The 14,158-nt window shown below is 39.0% G+C and overlaps 1 protein-coding gene across 1 annotated transcript in view; it reads right to left on the bottom strand.

The window, feature by feature from the left end:
* The window catches only part of LOC107093840 (AF4/FMR2 family member 2-like), a 297,213-nt gene that overhangs the window by 162,204 nt on the left and 120,851 nt on the right, over window positions 1-14,158 (bottom strand). The window contains exons 3-4 of the mRNA XM_015389141.1: window positions 11,056-11,704; window positions 8,658-9,091 (exon numbers count right to left, since the gene is read on the bottom strand). Of these exons, the coding sequence (XP_015244627.1) occupies window positions 8,658-9,091; window positions 11,056-11,704 (1,083 nt within the window). The remainder of the gene's footprint in view (window positions 1-8,657; window positions 9,092-11,055; window positions 11,705-14,158) is intronic.

Genomic DNA, 14,158 nt, shown 5'->3' with positions numbered 1-14,158 from the left:
ATTTAAAGTTTTACATCATTTTCCAGCCTTTGAAAGCATTTTTTATTAAAGAATTATAAATACTTCGATAAACATATTTAAATAATTTTAGTGCCAATTAAGGCCTTGATTTAAAGAAAAAATGAATGAATTGTGGAAACCCTGGTTCATCTCGCGCATGCCCTCTACGATCTCCAAGAAACTCAGATCGGAGCGGACGGGACCACAGCGACGGCTGTAGGCTTTGCTTTGCGCAGGCGGTCTGGAGCGCAGCGGGGCGGAGCGCAGCGGAGCGGAGCGGAGCGGAGCGCTGACGGAGTATGTGGGATTTCGGGGTGATTCACAAATTCCCCCTTCGAGAGGATTGCCTCCCATTAATGCTGCTATGCACATGTTAACTAGGCTGACTACACAGAGGAAAGAATGCAGCAAAGAACAAAGAAAGAATAAAATCACATTTATGACAGTCTTTATCCATTAGGAAACATCAAAATGCAAAAAAATATATAATTTTTAATTTTTCAAAAAAATTTTAGGGCCTCAAAACGATGTTTAAAATTTACAAACTTTCAGGGACTGAGGGCTATATTTCAATCTTGTTCAACATATTTAGTTGCTTTTCTTCATTCTGAATGGAAATTCCTACGTTAGAATAACTCAAACAGATTTTATAGAGAGGAATCGTTCACTGGAAGCCATGAGATCTGCTGCTTTGATTGTTGGCGTCTGATTTTTCCCTCTGAAAACAGAGAATTTAAGGCTTCTGTTACTTTTAGGAAACAGTCAATAGTGTTATCAGTCTGACCTCCACTCTTGCACTATAAGACGACCCCTAACACACACACACACATAAAGAGCCCTAATCAATAAAGCTTCCACAGCAGTTTGAGGTCTTATTGCAAACGCTCGGTTGCACAAAAAGAACACTAAACAGGAGAACGTACCGAGTACCAACCCATTTGTAGCACCTGACTCAATTAGAGGACATTACAGGAAAAAAAACAAGACAGATTTGGACTCGTGTTTCAGGACCACTACAGTTGCAGCTGCTTCCCTAACTTAATCTTTGCATCTCTAACAAGATATGGTGTTGTTAAAGGGCATTTTCACAATTAAAGTCACTCAGCTTTTCCTTTTTGGTTACACTTCAGTTTTCAGAGCACCGAAAACAAATATAATAATTTAATAATATTAAAAAAAAAACACCTATAAAAGATTATGTTTTTTTTTAATATTTAAGAAAGAAGCTGATCCAAATCAACTGTCCCAGTGTGGGGAGGTAAATGCTCCCTAAACCTTTTGATTAGTTGTGTCATTATCTGACAGCTGTCAGCAAGTCTTTAACAGAATCTGTATAAATCTAAACTGATAAACATATTTTTATTCACCTTTCCCTTTGTTAAGGATTATTTTGAACAAATAGAGTCTGCTTCTCTTGTATAGCTGTATAGATTTCAGTAGACACAGGTCCATGGCATCAGTTAATGAGTCACTGTGGTGAAATGATGCTAATTTCTCACCTGCAAAATGTTTTACATTCGGTTTAACACTTTGAGCCTGACGGTAATTTAAAATGGGAACTTAAGCACTTCTGACTGAAAAAAATCCTTCCTGCAACAAACCTGTGGATTATTTATTGTAAAGCGGAGAGATCTTAGTGATCAAATTTATTGCTAACCAGAATTTTTCTTTAAATCTTGAGTTTTCTTTTTGTATCAGGAGGATTTTTTTATTAACATGAAGGGATAAATGTTTTTGTCTTTTCAATATGCTTGGTAAAGAAATAAAAAATCCATCAGCATTAAATACTGATTGAATAAACGTAAAAGGTTTTTTCTAACAAATCTTTACACATATTTATAAACAGGAACCTATTGGGTCACTTAATGAAATGAAAATGAACAAAATATGTGAAACACTTCTGATTTCCAATGAACAAAGATGTAAATCTAACATTAACGGAGAGGGCATGTCGCTCTGATATACTGTCAGACTATTTCAATAAAGTGGATGCTAGAAATAGAAGAACCTGTCCCATATTTAGTGGGGAAGGAACGCACTTTGTCACGTATTACTGTGAGAGTGAAAAAAATAGTAAAAACTAATGGAAAATGAAGAACAAGGGCACGTTAGATACAAAACTTATATGTAATGATCCAGAATACCCTCATCCTCATGATTTTTTTTTTTTCTGTTTTACAACTGTAGCCTACAGTCATTGCATTTAAGGCACAAATATGTTTACAAGTTTGCACAACTTTGCTGTTGCACCAAACATGCACTATTTATTTATTGTTTTATATTCATTTTTAACAGTTTGACTGTAAATGTTTATGTTTTAAGATACTTATGTTCTTCAGCAAAGTTTGTTATTTTGTATTAAAGTGAATTGCTGGATAATAATTTGTTTTCCATTTGTCGATGTCACTCACAAATATGCATCTAATTCTATGCAGATTTCAGTCAAATTGGGCTAAAAAAAAAAAAAAAAACACCACGCCAGGAGGGTTAAAGGCAATCGGGTCAGTTGGCACGCACATGAGGTGTCCCTTTCTTTTTCTTGCCGTTGGCAACCCTAATGCTAACTGTTTTGTAGCTGTGTTTTTTTTAGCCTAATCCACCAATCAGTGCTGGGTGAGATTTCGTGCTGTTAACAGGTGGTTCTGGTTGCTTTCATTGGCTCAATTAAATGCATTAAAACACAAAATGCTTCACCGTTCTCCATGCTAATTGCTAGCATCTGCTGCTCCTCCATGCAGCACAGCTAAATGGGACTATTTAGGTCATGATTTTAGGATTTTATCTACAGTTGTTAATTTACTTCATCTCTGTCTCCAATAAACAGTGAAAATAAATCCTGGACCGGATTCTAGATCCATTCCTGGTTCTGCCCTAGCACTACTTCTCTTGGAAATACTGAACAGCGACATCCACTAGTGGATGGAGGCAACATTAAAACACTGAAAGAAATCCCTTGACGGTATTAATTAATTGGATTGATCTAATTTTAACCTAATAAGTCACCTATTGACAAAGTACTATAATTAGATTATTTCCATACATCCTTATTGTGATCCATGCACATGATGGCCAATTTATGCATGTGGCATTCATTCATGCTCCTCTAAATGATGGAAACATTTTTTACCAATGCTCCAAATTGTAACACTAGGCTAATTGTAGTATCTTTCAGCTGAGACCACTTCATCTCAGCTGAGACAGTGTGAGACTTAAAATGGGACACCTGGTACCCCATGTGCTATTATGGTGAACTGAGAAAGCTGTCTAGATTTTTATCACCTAAAAGCCATCTAAAATATTTATTTTTGCATGAAATTTGGTACAGCAATTTGTCAGGTTTCCAGGATTGATTGGATTGGAACTGGATTCTTTAAACGGATATTTAAATAACAATTGTCATTTTTTTGTTGTTGATAATTTTCTGTAATATTTCATGTCTACTGACTCTCACTCAGTTATAATAGTTTGGTGATTTAGATGCCTGGAGTATTTAACTAGTGTTGTTACCTTCATTGTGGCACCAGAACAACTCAAAATAATATCTTAGGAATATTCTCCCAACTTCAGCTTACTCACTGTTCCTGAAAACAGATTTTTTTTTTGGTCATTGTTTTTTTTTTTTTTTNTGACAGGAAAGGGGAAGAGACATGCAGGAAAAGACCACAGGTCGGATTTAAACCCGGGTCAGCCGCATACATGGGTCGTGCTTACTAACCACTGCACCACCTGTGATAAGTATATCTAAAAAGGCCTGCATGTGTAGACATCCCAGACAGGCCCTTTGGAACTACAACTCCCAGAATGCTTCACCCTAACCAGATGATTGTACACAGGTGTAGAGCATACTGCCAACGATCAGGGCAGCACTGGTGAGTTTTTAACCCATCTGCTGATATTGTACTGTTTCTTGCATAGATAAAAGTCTGCAGACGTTGCCTTTTGATTTTATTTTTATCTCCTTTATAAACAAAATGAAAATTTTTGGTAGACGTAAACCGATCGGATATAAAAGGTAAAGTAGAGGATTTCAATGAACTTTTGAAAAAACTCACCCTTTCCCCTTAAAAAAAAGTGCACATGCACAACCCTGTGCCCGCTCCTGAGAGGGAACATCTATTTAATGCGTGCGAAAGCCCATTTCTCCTCGTGCACGCTCTGTTTAAAAGTTGCTGTTTGCATTGCTCCAACAAGCTTACTTTCCAAAAGAAGATTTCCCTTTTTTTCACCATGTCAGACTCACCACCAGTAAGTGAAAATGGCGAGGAGCACGTAGGATGGCCTTACATAAACATATCACCAGAATGATTGACAATTAGGAGGACCACTCATTTTGATGATCTGGACAGAAATAAAAGAGCATCCTCTATACCTTTAGTATCTGTGAAAATGGACCTGATCCATAAGGGAAGATCTGTTAAGTCTAGTTCTATAACAAATTTAAGTTAAGTAAAAAATCTCTTGAACAGCTGACAAATGTATTCTTTTGTAGGAATCTCTCTTTGGTTTAATAAATCCAGTCATTTTGAACGCTTACAGATGAATTTTTGTTTTGATGATGGAATTCGTCCCAGTAACAGTACTGACTTTTTTATGACTTCCTTTTATGACCTTATACTGATCTAAAGTTGCAAATTTGGACTTACATGTGTACAATAAACTAGAAGTAATCAAGGAAAATATGTTAAACCTTACACTGCTCTACCCTATTAAAGTAAAATGTTTCTACAATTCTGGATGATAACTTCCTTATACTTAATTTTCTTAGGTTTATTACTAATGGTAACAGTGTCAGATTTAACTTAATACCATCTTGAAAAACTATTTATTTTGGTATGTGGCGAACTAAGGACTAGTTTGCCAACCAAGGAGTTTATTTTTAAAATGTATGGAGTAGAAAGTAGAGATAATTGCAAAGAAAAATCTAAGGAGCAGCAGTAAATCGTCTATAAAATAAATAGTAAAGGATAGCCAATATTTTTAATTAAATAAGGTCACTGACTATTTTTACTTTGTCACTTGACGCCTCTGGATCTACAAATATCTAAATTCAAATATCAGAATCGAATCAGATACACTGCAAAAACAAACTAGAAATTAGTCAACATTTCTTAAATTGTGTAATTATCCTTATTTTAAGTAGGTAAATAAGATGATTTGCCAATGGAATTAGTATTTTTACTCTTAAAATAAGATAATTAGATAATATGCACTTGAAATACGACAATGTAATTGTTTTTTTTTTCTTATTTTAAATGTAAATTGTCTTTTGCCATTGGAAAAGTATTTTACTTACCTCCTCAATACAAGAACAAATGCACTTATTTTAAGAAAAAATTACTTCTCCAGATTTCTATGTTTTCCAGTGTGTGAAAAAATGTGGATTAGAAAACCGAATTTTTTGTTTGCAATTCAAATTTCGCTGACTGTCTGAAAATGTGACAGAAAAGGAAAGCACAGGATATCTATAAAGGCAACATATCTTTTCTCTGCGCTTTATAGTCGTGTTTTGTTGACAGAGATCAAACTTGAAGCAAACTGGAAAGTCTTTCATTTGCTTTCTGGCTCAACCCTACTCTGCTGCTATGCTGCTATTTGCTATTTAAGCTGCAGAACACATCCAGGAAGTCATCTAAGCAGAACAAATACAGCCATGATAAGGCGCAGTAATCAGACAGTCATTGTCTTTCTCTCTTCACTTCCCTTTTCCTTCCTGTGTGTCTCCTCATCTCCTTCCCTTCACCTCTAGTCCAGATCGACTTCCCACCTTCCCTCCTGGACGCTTTCTTCAGAACAACCATGACAGGAGTATGAAGCCAGACAGAAAAGCATCCTTGCCTTTTCAGTCGAAACACTTGTGGCCATGAAAGTAAACTACATTTTAATTTCCCTCTTCTCTCTGCTGTCTGTCCTTCTATCTCCCTCTTAGTGCCATATGCTCAGAGCTCCAGCTCAGGCTCATTTACTGCACCACACAGACACAGATCTGTCCTATCAAAGCACAAGGAACAGCTGGCTTCCTCGATATGGATGGCTGCTCGCCTGTCAACTAGTCTCACGCACGCACACAGGCGCGTCATCCTCACAACCTGCAACGTTTCAAGGGAAGACGATAGAGAGGGATGCGGAGATGGAGAGACAAAACAGGGGGAGTGGGTCTAAAGAAGGGAAAACATGAAGTCAGACTGCTGACATCCGGAGCAGACTGACAGTATGTGTCACCGTTAACAAGCTGAAGCAGATGCTCTTGAATAATTTAAAGGGTTAAATCAGGAGGAATCTGTTCCTGCATGACGAAAACGTCTATATTTCTGCCTTTTAATTTGAATTTATAATTGCGTGTCAAGTTTCAAACAGATTGTGGATTAGGACTAAATGTGAACGTGAGTGACATATTTACACCACTGATAAAAATGTGTTTACATTTCAAGAGAAACTGGCCTTCGTTGGTTAGTCAAGGTGTGTGATTCCAGGTTTTCTCTAAGTGAACACCGGTTAACATTTGTTTCATTTCCATTAAACAGAAATTAGATTCAAGGGGAAACAGGCACATTGTTTTTTTCTGCAGTTCTGGCACGTTTCCCTTTCCTGTGGTGCACCAACCAGTGAGTCTTTGACTGGCAGATCTATTCTGTGTTGTAGATGCTGTTCAGGGGCTGAAGTGTTCTTTAAAGACTCCTTCAACCTATGAAACAAGAACCGAACAAGAGCCAGACTCTATTGACCGCCTTCAGGTATATAAAAAATTGTAAAGTGAGTTCATCTGTTTCAAACCTCACAATTAATGTTTAAAGCTGGAAATAAACTGCTAAAGCAGTAGGGGGGGGGAATGGATTTGGCCATATATCGTGATTTCCAGCTGCCCAACATGATATCGATCTTTTGGTTCCTAATATTGTTTAAAAATAAATAAATGACCTAAAACAATGAGGGAAAATGGGCTACCTCTGCACCGCCTGTGGATCCCTTTTACTGTGCGGCGCAGCACCATTTCTGTGGTTGGGTCGGTCACAGTAGAAGACATGGACTGACTCGAACCCCAAACAACATGGATTCTGATTAACATAAATGGCAGTCGCTTTTTAATCTATACCAGTGGCGCCAATAGAGGGCGCTATGGCGCCGCCGAACCTACCCAACGACCCTGATTAAGACATAAAAAAATTATATTTTTTATCATTTAAATTTAAATTAACATTTATAATATTTTGAAATATATTAATACGTATTGCTTAGATGTGCAAGATACATATTTAATATTTAATGACTTAGTTAACCTTCGAGTCGTGCTTCAAGTCATGGAGGGGGGCGCTTCCCCGAAGCGCGTGTCGAGGCGTGATTCATTTAGAGGAGGGGCCATAATTGATTATGTCCGAGCCCTCGCTACCGTGATACCATGTGACTACTTCAGGAAGTGGTTCAGGAAGCGCAGGAATTTTGACAGCCATCTAAACAGCCTCAGTATTCAGTCAAAATGTGGGAGTTTGTAGGAGTTGCTGTCAGCTGGATAGATTCTAAGAATAGACTGGTTGGAAAAACAGCCAATCTAGTTGCTTAAAACTATTTTGTTTAGAATAAACAATTTAATGATCAAAATCTGGGCAAGCCACCGCACACAGTTAGTATCAACACATCAGAGTTAAGTAGTATTTTCTCTGACTTGGACAGTTGGTCACATAAGTGGCGTCATCTGTAAGACAAACTGGCGTCCTCTTCCACAACATCTTCTTCCCCGCTTTCCTCCTCTAAATAAAAAATGTATGACGGAGGAGACTTATCCATGACCTCCGACACTAAACTCTCCTCCTCTTGCATGTTTCCTCTGTCCATAGCGTTCCTTGACAGCGTCGTTTCTAAGTCACCAATTTAGTGCTACTTGGTCCCAATGGAATTTCCCATTGGGAACCTACTAGCACTAAGTTGCTAACTGGTTAGCAAGATGCTTCCGACAAACTGGCCACAACCAAAACGGCTTGCGAATCTTCCGCCACAACAATCCCGCCCCCTTGATAAACTACCAATCAAATTCACTGTATTAACTCGTGTAAAGTCGGGCACCACTCAGGAGAACTGCATTGGTTGGAACGGCCGCCTCCCTACGACTTTAAGTTCTGCCTTCTCTCTCCCTGATTGCCTATTTTCTATTCTATATGTGTGTGCTTGCTTGGAGTGCAAAATTAAAATTTTATTCACGATAGAACAGCACTGTTAGCACATTTAATATAAGCCTATGAAACTAGTCCCAATTAAAAAACTAAACATTATCTAAGCTAAAACAGGTGAAAGCTGCTGATTGCAGTTCTGTAAGAAGCAGGAGAAAGTGTTTTGATTTGATTTTTATCAACAAAAACCTTTTTTTCTTTTATAGAGTCAGACGGGAGTTCTGAAAACTGCAGGAAAAGTGGACGAGCAAAGACTGTAAGCTGTAAAAACTTAGGATTCTTAGCCACAGCTGACTAAAAAAAGAAAATTTGAGGGTTTTCCTTTTACCAATGAGATGGCATACAGTAGAACCAATGACATCAGACCAATGAAACTTAAGACCAATAGTGTCCCTTGAAATGAAACCTACGCCCTTGTAAAAAAACAATGCTTTTGCCTCTACTAGAAGAGACAGTCTTTAAACGTTGAAGCATTTGACACTAATTCCAAAGTCTTACCTCTCCTGTGTGGCTGAGGTTCAGCTTTGGCAGTTTATTCTTCACATTTCCAGAGGTCCCTCCAAAGCTTTGGCTGTTGGTGAACCCCTCTGTTGCCACTGGAGGGGGTTTAAGCTGCGGGGAGTCACTTGGCGCCTGGTCCTGGCCGTCCATTGGTCGCACATATGCCGTAGGCTTCTGCTGAACAGGAACGTGCTTCCCCGATAGGCAGCCGGGCGGGAAAGTGGGCGTGGTCAGACCAGACGTTGGTGTGGTCAGACCAGGTGTGGGTGTAGTCAGAACTGAAGTGGAAGCCAGCGGGGAAGTGGATAAAGAGAGGTGGGAACTTGTTTCATGTTCGAACGGGGAGGATTTAAAAGGTCCGCCATTCTCTGCGGCCGAGGAAGACTTAAAGTGGCAACCATCTAAGGTGGAGGAGCGAAAGGTGCCACCATCTGTATGAAAGAAAGGGAAAAAAAAACACAAAGGGTTAAATCAACCTGATGAAAACAAAAACTAAAAGTAAATATGATATTCTGGGGTTTCAAAATCAACCTTATTTTCTGGTAAAATCATGTTAATCAAATGCTAATTTCAAACGTTTTCAGCTATTAGGACAGAAATATTTTTTTCCTTAAATCTGCTTCATGCTACAGGCAAACATTGGAAAACAATCATTCATAAACTTGAAAGAATGTTTTTACATCTATTTTTTTAGCACTTAAAGACTTTTTAAGGAAAACATAAAAGTAAATATGAAAATAAAACCTCCTCTTGGGTTTAAAGGATATCATTAACTGGTAAGAATATAGATGGATAAGATTTGTTTAGAAAGTCTAGGAAAGGAAAGGCGACTTTATCTGTAGCTTGATTCAGTAAAAAGACAATTAAAAGTTCTTAATATGAATTAAACAACAAAAACGAAGAAAAAAGTATAGATAAAAACATGATAAAAGGACATAGTACAGCAAATAAAACGGTTTGACCACAACCTTAAGCTGATGATACCTCAGTTAACATTTTAACTCTGGGTGAACAGAGTAGGCTGGAACTAGAAGACCTGAGTGGTCTGGGATGTTGATACACTGACAATAAATCTGTTATATATTGAGCTGCTGTTCCATTCAGTGATTTATAGACTCACAGAATGATTTTAAAGTCTATTCTCTGAGCTACAGGGAGCCAGACTTCAGAACCGGGCTGATGGGCTCTACTTTCTTACGCTACGTTCACACCTAAAGCAGCAGAGGCGGAACAAGCAGCTAGTTTTCATGCAAAGTCAATGGTTGACTCACATCAAGGAGCAGCAAAAGATCCTGCCGAGCGTTTTGAGCAGCAGGAGCAGCGCTTATCTGAGCATCTGATGCGCGGGATGCGCTTCAGAAGCAGCAGCTGCTGGAGTTGGAAAAATGTAACTTTTGCTGCTCGCTGCACCATATCAACCAATCAGAGAAGCTGATCTGGGAGCTGGCAGGGAGACAGACACAGCACTGCTGATGCAGATCGCAATGATGACTCCACTGAAACAGTTTATTAACGCCTTAATTAACTTAAAATGCCGAAAACAGGCGCCGAAACATGTTTGATTTTATTATCATACTAGTGCCTGCAGTTTGGATCACGTACGTGAAAAACGCCTTCCAGCCACCGCGAACACTAGGGGCAAACCGTAAAGAGGTGAAAGGACAAAGTTTCTGCCCTTTTAATCTGCATTCTATTCAGTGTAAATCCATGCAGTCCATATTTAACCGGAAAGTTTGTAACTAGAGTTGATTAAATGTATTCCAGACTCCTACATATACAGATCTAGCGGCATATGTTGTTAGCAGCTACCAGTTAGAAGGTCACAGTTTCCTCACAGTGCTTAGAATTAGTTATTTAGTGCAAGTTGACCAGGTCTAAATGGATCCTGGTCACAGATACACAGATGGAGGTAAAGACCTTTAATATCTAGCTACTTTTAATGTTTGTTTTCCTTGTCTCTCCTTTATAAGGTCAGTAGATTTCTGCAGTGTAAGTGCAATAACCCAAGTCAACTACTGTGTAGTCTTCCCTTAGCTTTCTACCGTGCACATATTTTTATATCTAAGGAAAACTTTACATAATACAACTTTTATCTTTTTTTAATGCTTTTTTGTACTATATACACTCTTTTTATATTATCTGTCATATTTTTTTTATCTTCAATGGCATCTTGCTTTAACTCTTTGAACTTTACATAAGCTACTGGAACCAGAATTTCCCTTAAAGAGTTATCCCAAGGGATTAATAAAGTTGAGTCTAAGTCTATATTTAGGGGAAGAGAAAAATACAAACCACAGTCTGTTTATAGGTGGAATAAAATCCTACATATAAAAGCACAAAGATGGAGGAAAGTGGAGAGACCGCTTTAACGTGACAGAGGTTTAGTAGAGTCTACCTGGGAGGGGATGGCTTTTGGACGAGTGCCTTCTGGAAGAGGAAGAGGAGGAGGAAGAGGATGAAGATGAGGAAGAAGGGCTTGATTCCTCTTTCAGACCCAGTTCATCTTTAAGAGAGCTGAACAGCTCTTCGTGTCTTTGCAGCTGTTGTTCCTCTAAAAGAGCCATCTTGCCCCTGCTGGCGGCCGCTGCTGCAGGGTTCTGCCCGTTCTGTGCCAATCCCGAACCCAAAACCAGGCCCGTCTCTTGGCTTCCCTTTGACCACTCCATGGAGCTCCTGGACTTCTTTGAGCTCTGATGCGGGACCGCCGCTGTGTTTGACAATGACGTGTTGACTGCAGGCGGCTGCATGGAGGCTGACGATGAAGACGGTGCGGCACTTCCCATCCTCTTTTCCCCACTTCCTTCTGTTCCTCCACCTCCAACCACTCCTCCTCTTAAGGCCTCGTTGAACAGCTGGGACTCCATGGCCGACCTTTCTGTGGCAGAGGAGCTCGACGCTTGCTGCTGGTTTGTGGTTGCTGTGCTGCCTTTGGGGATTCCAACCAGGTGGCTCTGGTTGGAGTGGCTAGTTAACAGGTCTTTCATTTCTTCATAGGAGCCCAGAGTGTTCTGGACCCGATTGGCCAAGGCATCACCCTTATTAGTCTGAAAGGAAAATACAAAGAGGAGAAAGACAGGGGGAAGGAGAGAAAGAGCACATTAATTTAGTCTTCCATTTTTCTTTTTTCTTTATACCAGACTTGATGAAAAGCCCTCTTTACTCATCTGGAAAGGGGTAGTGAGAGATGGATAGGGTGAACACTGACCAGCCATCAGGAGAAGATGATTAATTAAATAATGCCAGCTTTAAGAAGCCCCATCCTCGGCTGAAGCTGTGAAATTAATGGGGCAGGAATGATTATCACCCTGACCCCAGCTTCTTAGCCAATCACTGCTTGAAGGACAGTATGGTGTATATATATCCTCCAGCAGCCTACCTGCTATTTGGAAACACTGAGAGGTTCCTCAAATAGCCTAAGAGCTCATTTAGAATCCGTGACAGATTCTTCAAAGAAAGAAGAAAAGCAGCACTACTGGCAGAATGTCTTTTTCAGGCATAAGAGGAAAATATAGCGCCAGGAGCCCTGGGTAATTTCAGCTAAAACCTTTTGATTTAATTGGGTTACCAAGAGCCAAGGTTTAAATACGATGAGGCACAGGTTTCTGTTCTTTTTAACAGTTTCCTTTAATTAAAGGTCAATATGCTGATTGAAGACCCATCTAACCAATGTCTAAAGTCCCCACATGTTCATGTAGGTGGAGCGAATAATGCAAGTCAGTCACTCAAAGCAATCAACTGGGTTTCCTTAGAAAACTTTTAACCAATTTGTCGTCCTAATGCTGATAGTTCTCCCTTCCTCAGCTGGAGCAAAGCATTACCATTTGTTGAAGGTAGGTAATGGCAATGGTGTAGCTTTGAGATGAAAGCTGGTGGGGAAACTCTAAGGGTGGTGGCTGATGGACCTATAGTTACTCCAAACAAACGCTTATATTAGGGTTTTTGTATTTTCCAAAAATGAGCTCAAACATATGTTTACTGAATACTTTGCAATTGTTGAGAACACAAGAGAACCACAATACACTGATATTTATATTTATAGATGTTAGAGAGAAGCCTCTTAGTGCATTACATATAAAGGGCCCAAAAACATTAATGTATAAAAATAATTGCGATTCCGATGACAACATTGATATATATATTATGCATCCCTAGAAGTACAATTTAAATTGCATCCATCCAGAAAAATATGGATATAGCTGCATTTTAAATATAGCATAGAATATTTTTTTTCTTGTAAACTTTCTGGTAAACTTGGAAGATATATTGTATTGCATGTTGCATATCCCTGTAAATCTGTTTCACCTTTAAATCTCCTTCCCTACTTCTCTCTGTGCTCAAAGATTTATGAACCTATTTACTAATATAATGATGCCAGAAACATAATTTAAAGACATGTACAAGCTGAGTCTGTCTGTACAATAAGAACAAATGTTATGTTTCACCTGTACCTGGGAGTCATGGTCCTCTGAGAAGTCAAGTTTTTTTAACTAGTAAAGAACAAACTCTGTTTTCTTAAGCTTCTTGCATTATAATACTAACTTGTATAAACTTAGAATCTGTTGCCATTTTTAGCTTAAAAAAAGCTCTGTATGTCAAACAGATTTTTCGGTGGCATGATCTCTAATTTTTTTCATCCAATCTGTCTCCTAACTTTTACTTAGACATCGAAGTTGCTGCTGATTAATATTCACTGAGTGCTGCTGTGTGTCTCTCCTCTAACCACGTAGCTACTTTATACGTCAGTGAAATGCGACCGCAAATCATAAGTCTCAAAGAAAAACATAATGTTAAACCGACAGGCGGGACATGGGAGCAGCGGGAGAGAGGAAAAAAAACTGACTGAAAACGCTCTGTACACATTTAGCTGCACCAAACTTGTTAACTTTGGCTAAAGAAAATAATAGGAAAGGGGAAAAAAGCGGAATTATTGGTGCGGACCGTCCACACTAGGCCAAAAGAAAGTTTGGCCTGTGGGTAAAGGCATCGTCTTTCAGGACAGCCAATAGAGACTTATCCTGTTTAACAGTTGCCAACAGTTTTCACTGTCAAAGAGCACATTCTTCAAGCTTTGCCCAAGGTTGAGTAAGGTCTTCAATCCAGCTTTAAAGGAACCAGATGGGCTAGCTAAACCTTTCTCTCTGAGTTTTTCCAGGTAGTCCTGTAACTAGAGCTCCCCAGAGACTGAATTAAAGCATCTTTCTCCTTCCAGATGATCGCAGGTCCAACAGAATACAGCAAAGCAGCTGCTCTTAGCCTCCAGGCTAGGCTATCAATCTCAGACAAGCAAAGCTTTTCCTAATCACTGGAAATACTTTTTTATCTTCCTCATAATGGAGATTAACAGACCTGAAAGCTCTGCTGATGGTAGAGAACTGTTTCCAGTTACAATTTAGATTATTTATTATTGCAGTATATTTGATGGAAACCAACCATGCATCCTCTTCCCTTCTAGGGGCAGGATTTCCTCAGAGTGAGGACTGAAGATGATTTTCTATTCC

Source organism: Cyprinodon variegatus, unplaced genomic scaffold (genome assembly GCF_000732505.1).
Source record: "Cyprinodon variegatus isolate N-32 unplaced genomic scaffold, C_variegatus-1.0 Scaffold449, whole genome shotgun sequence".
Lineage (NCBI taxonomy): Eukaryota > Metazoa > Chordata > Actinopteri > Cyprinodontiformes > Cyprinodontidae > Cyprinodon > Cyprinodon variegatus.
This window is presented reverse-complemented; position numbering and strand designations above follow the sequence as displayed.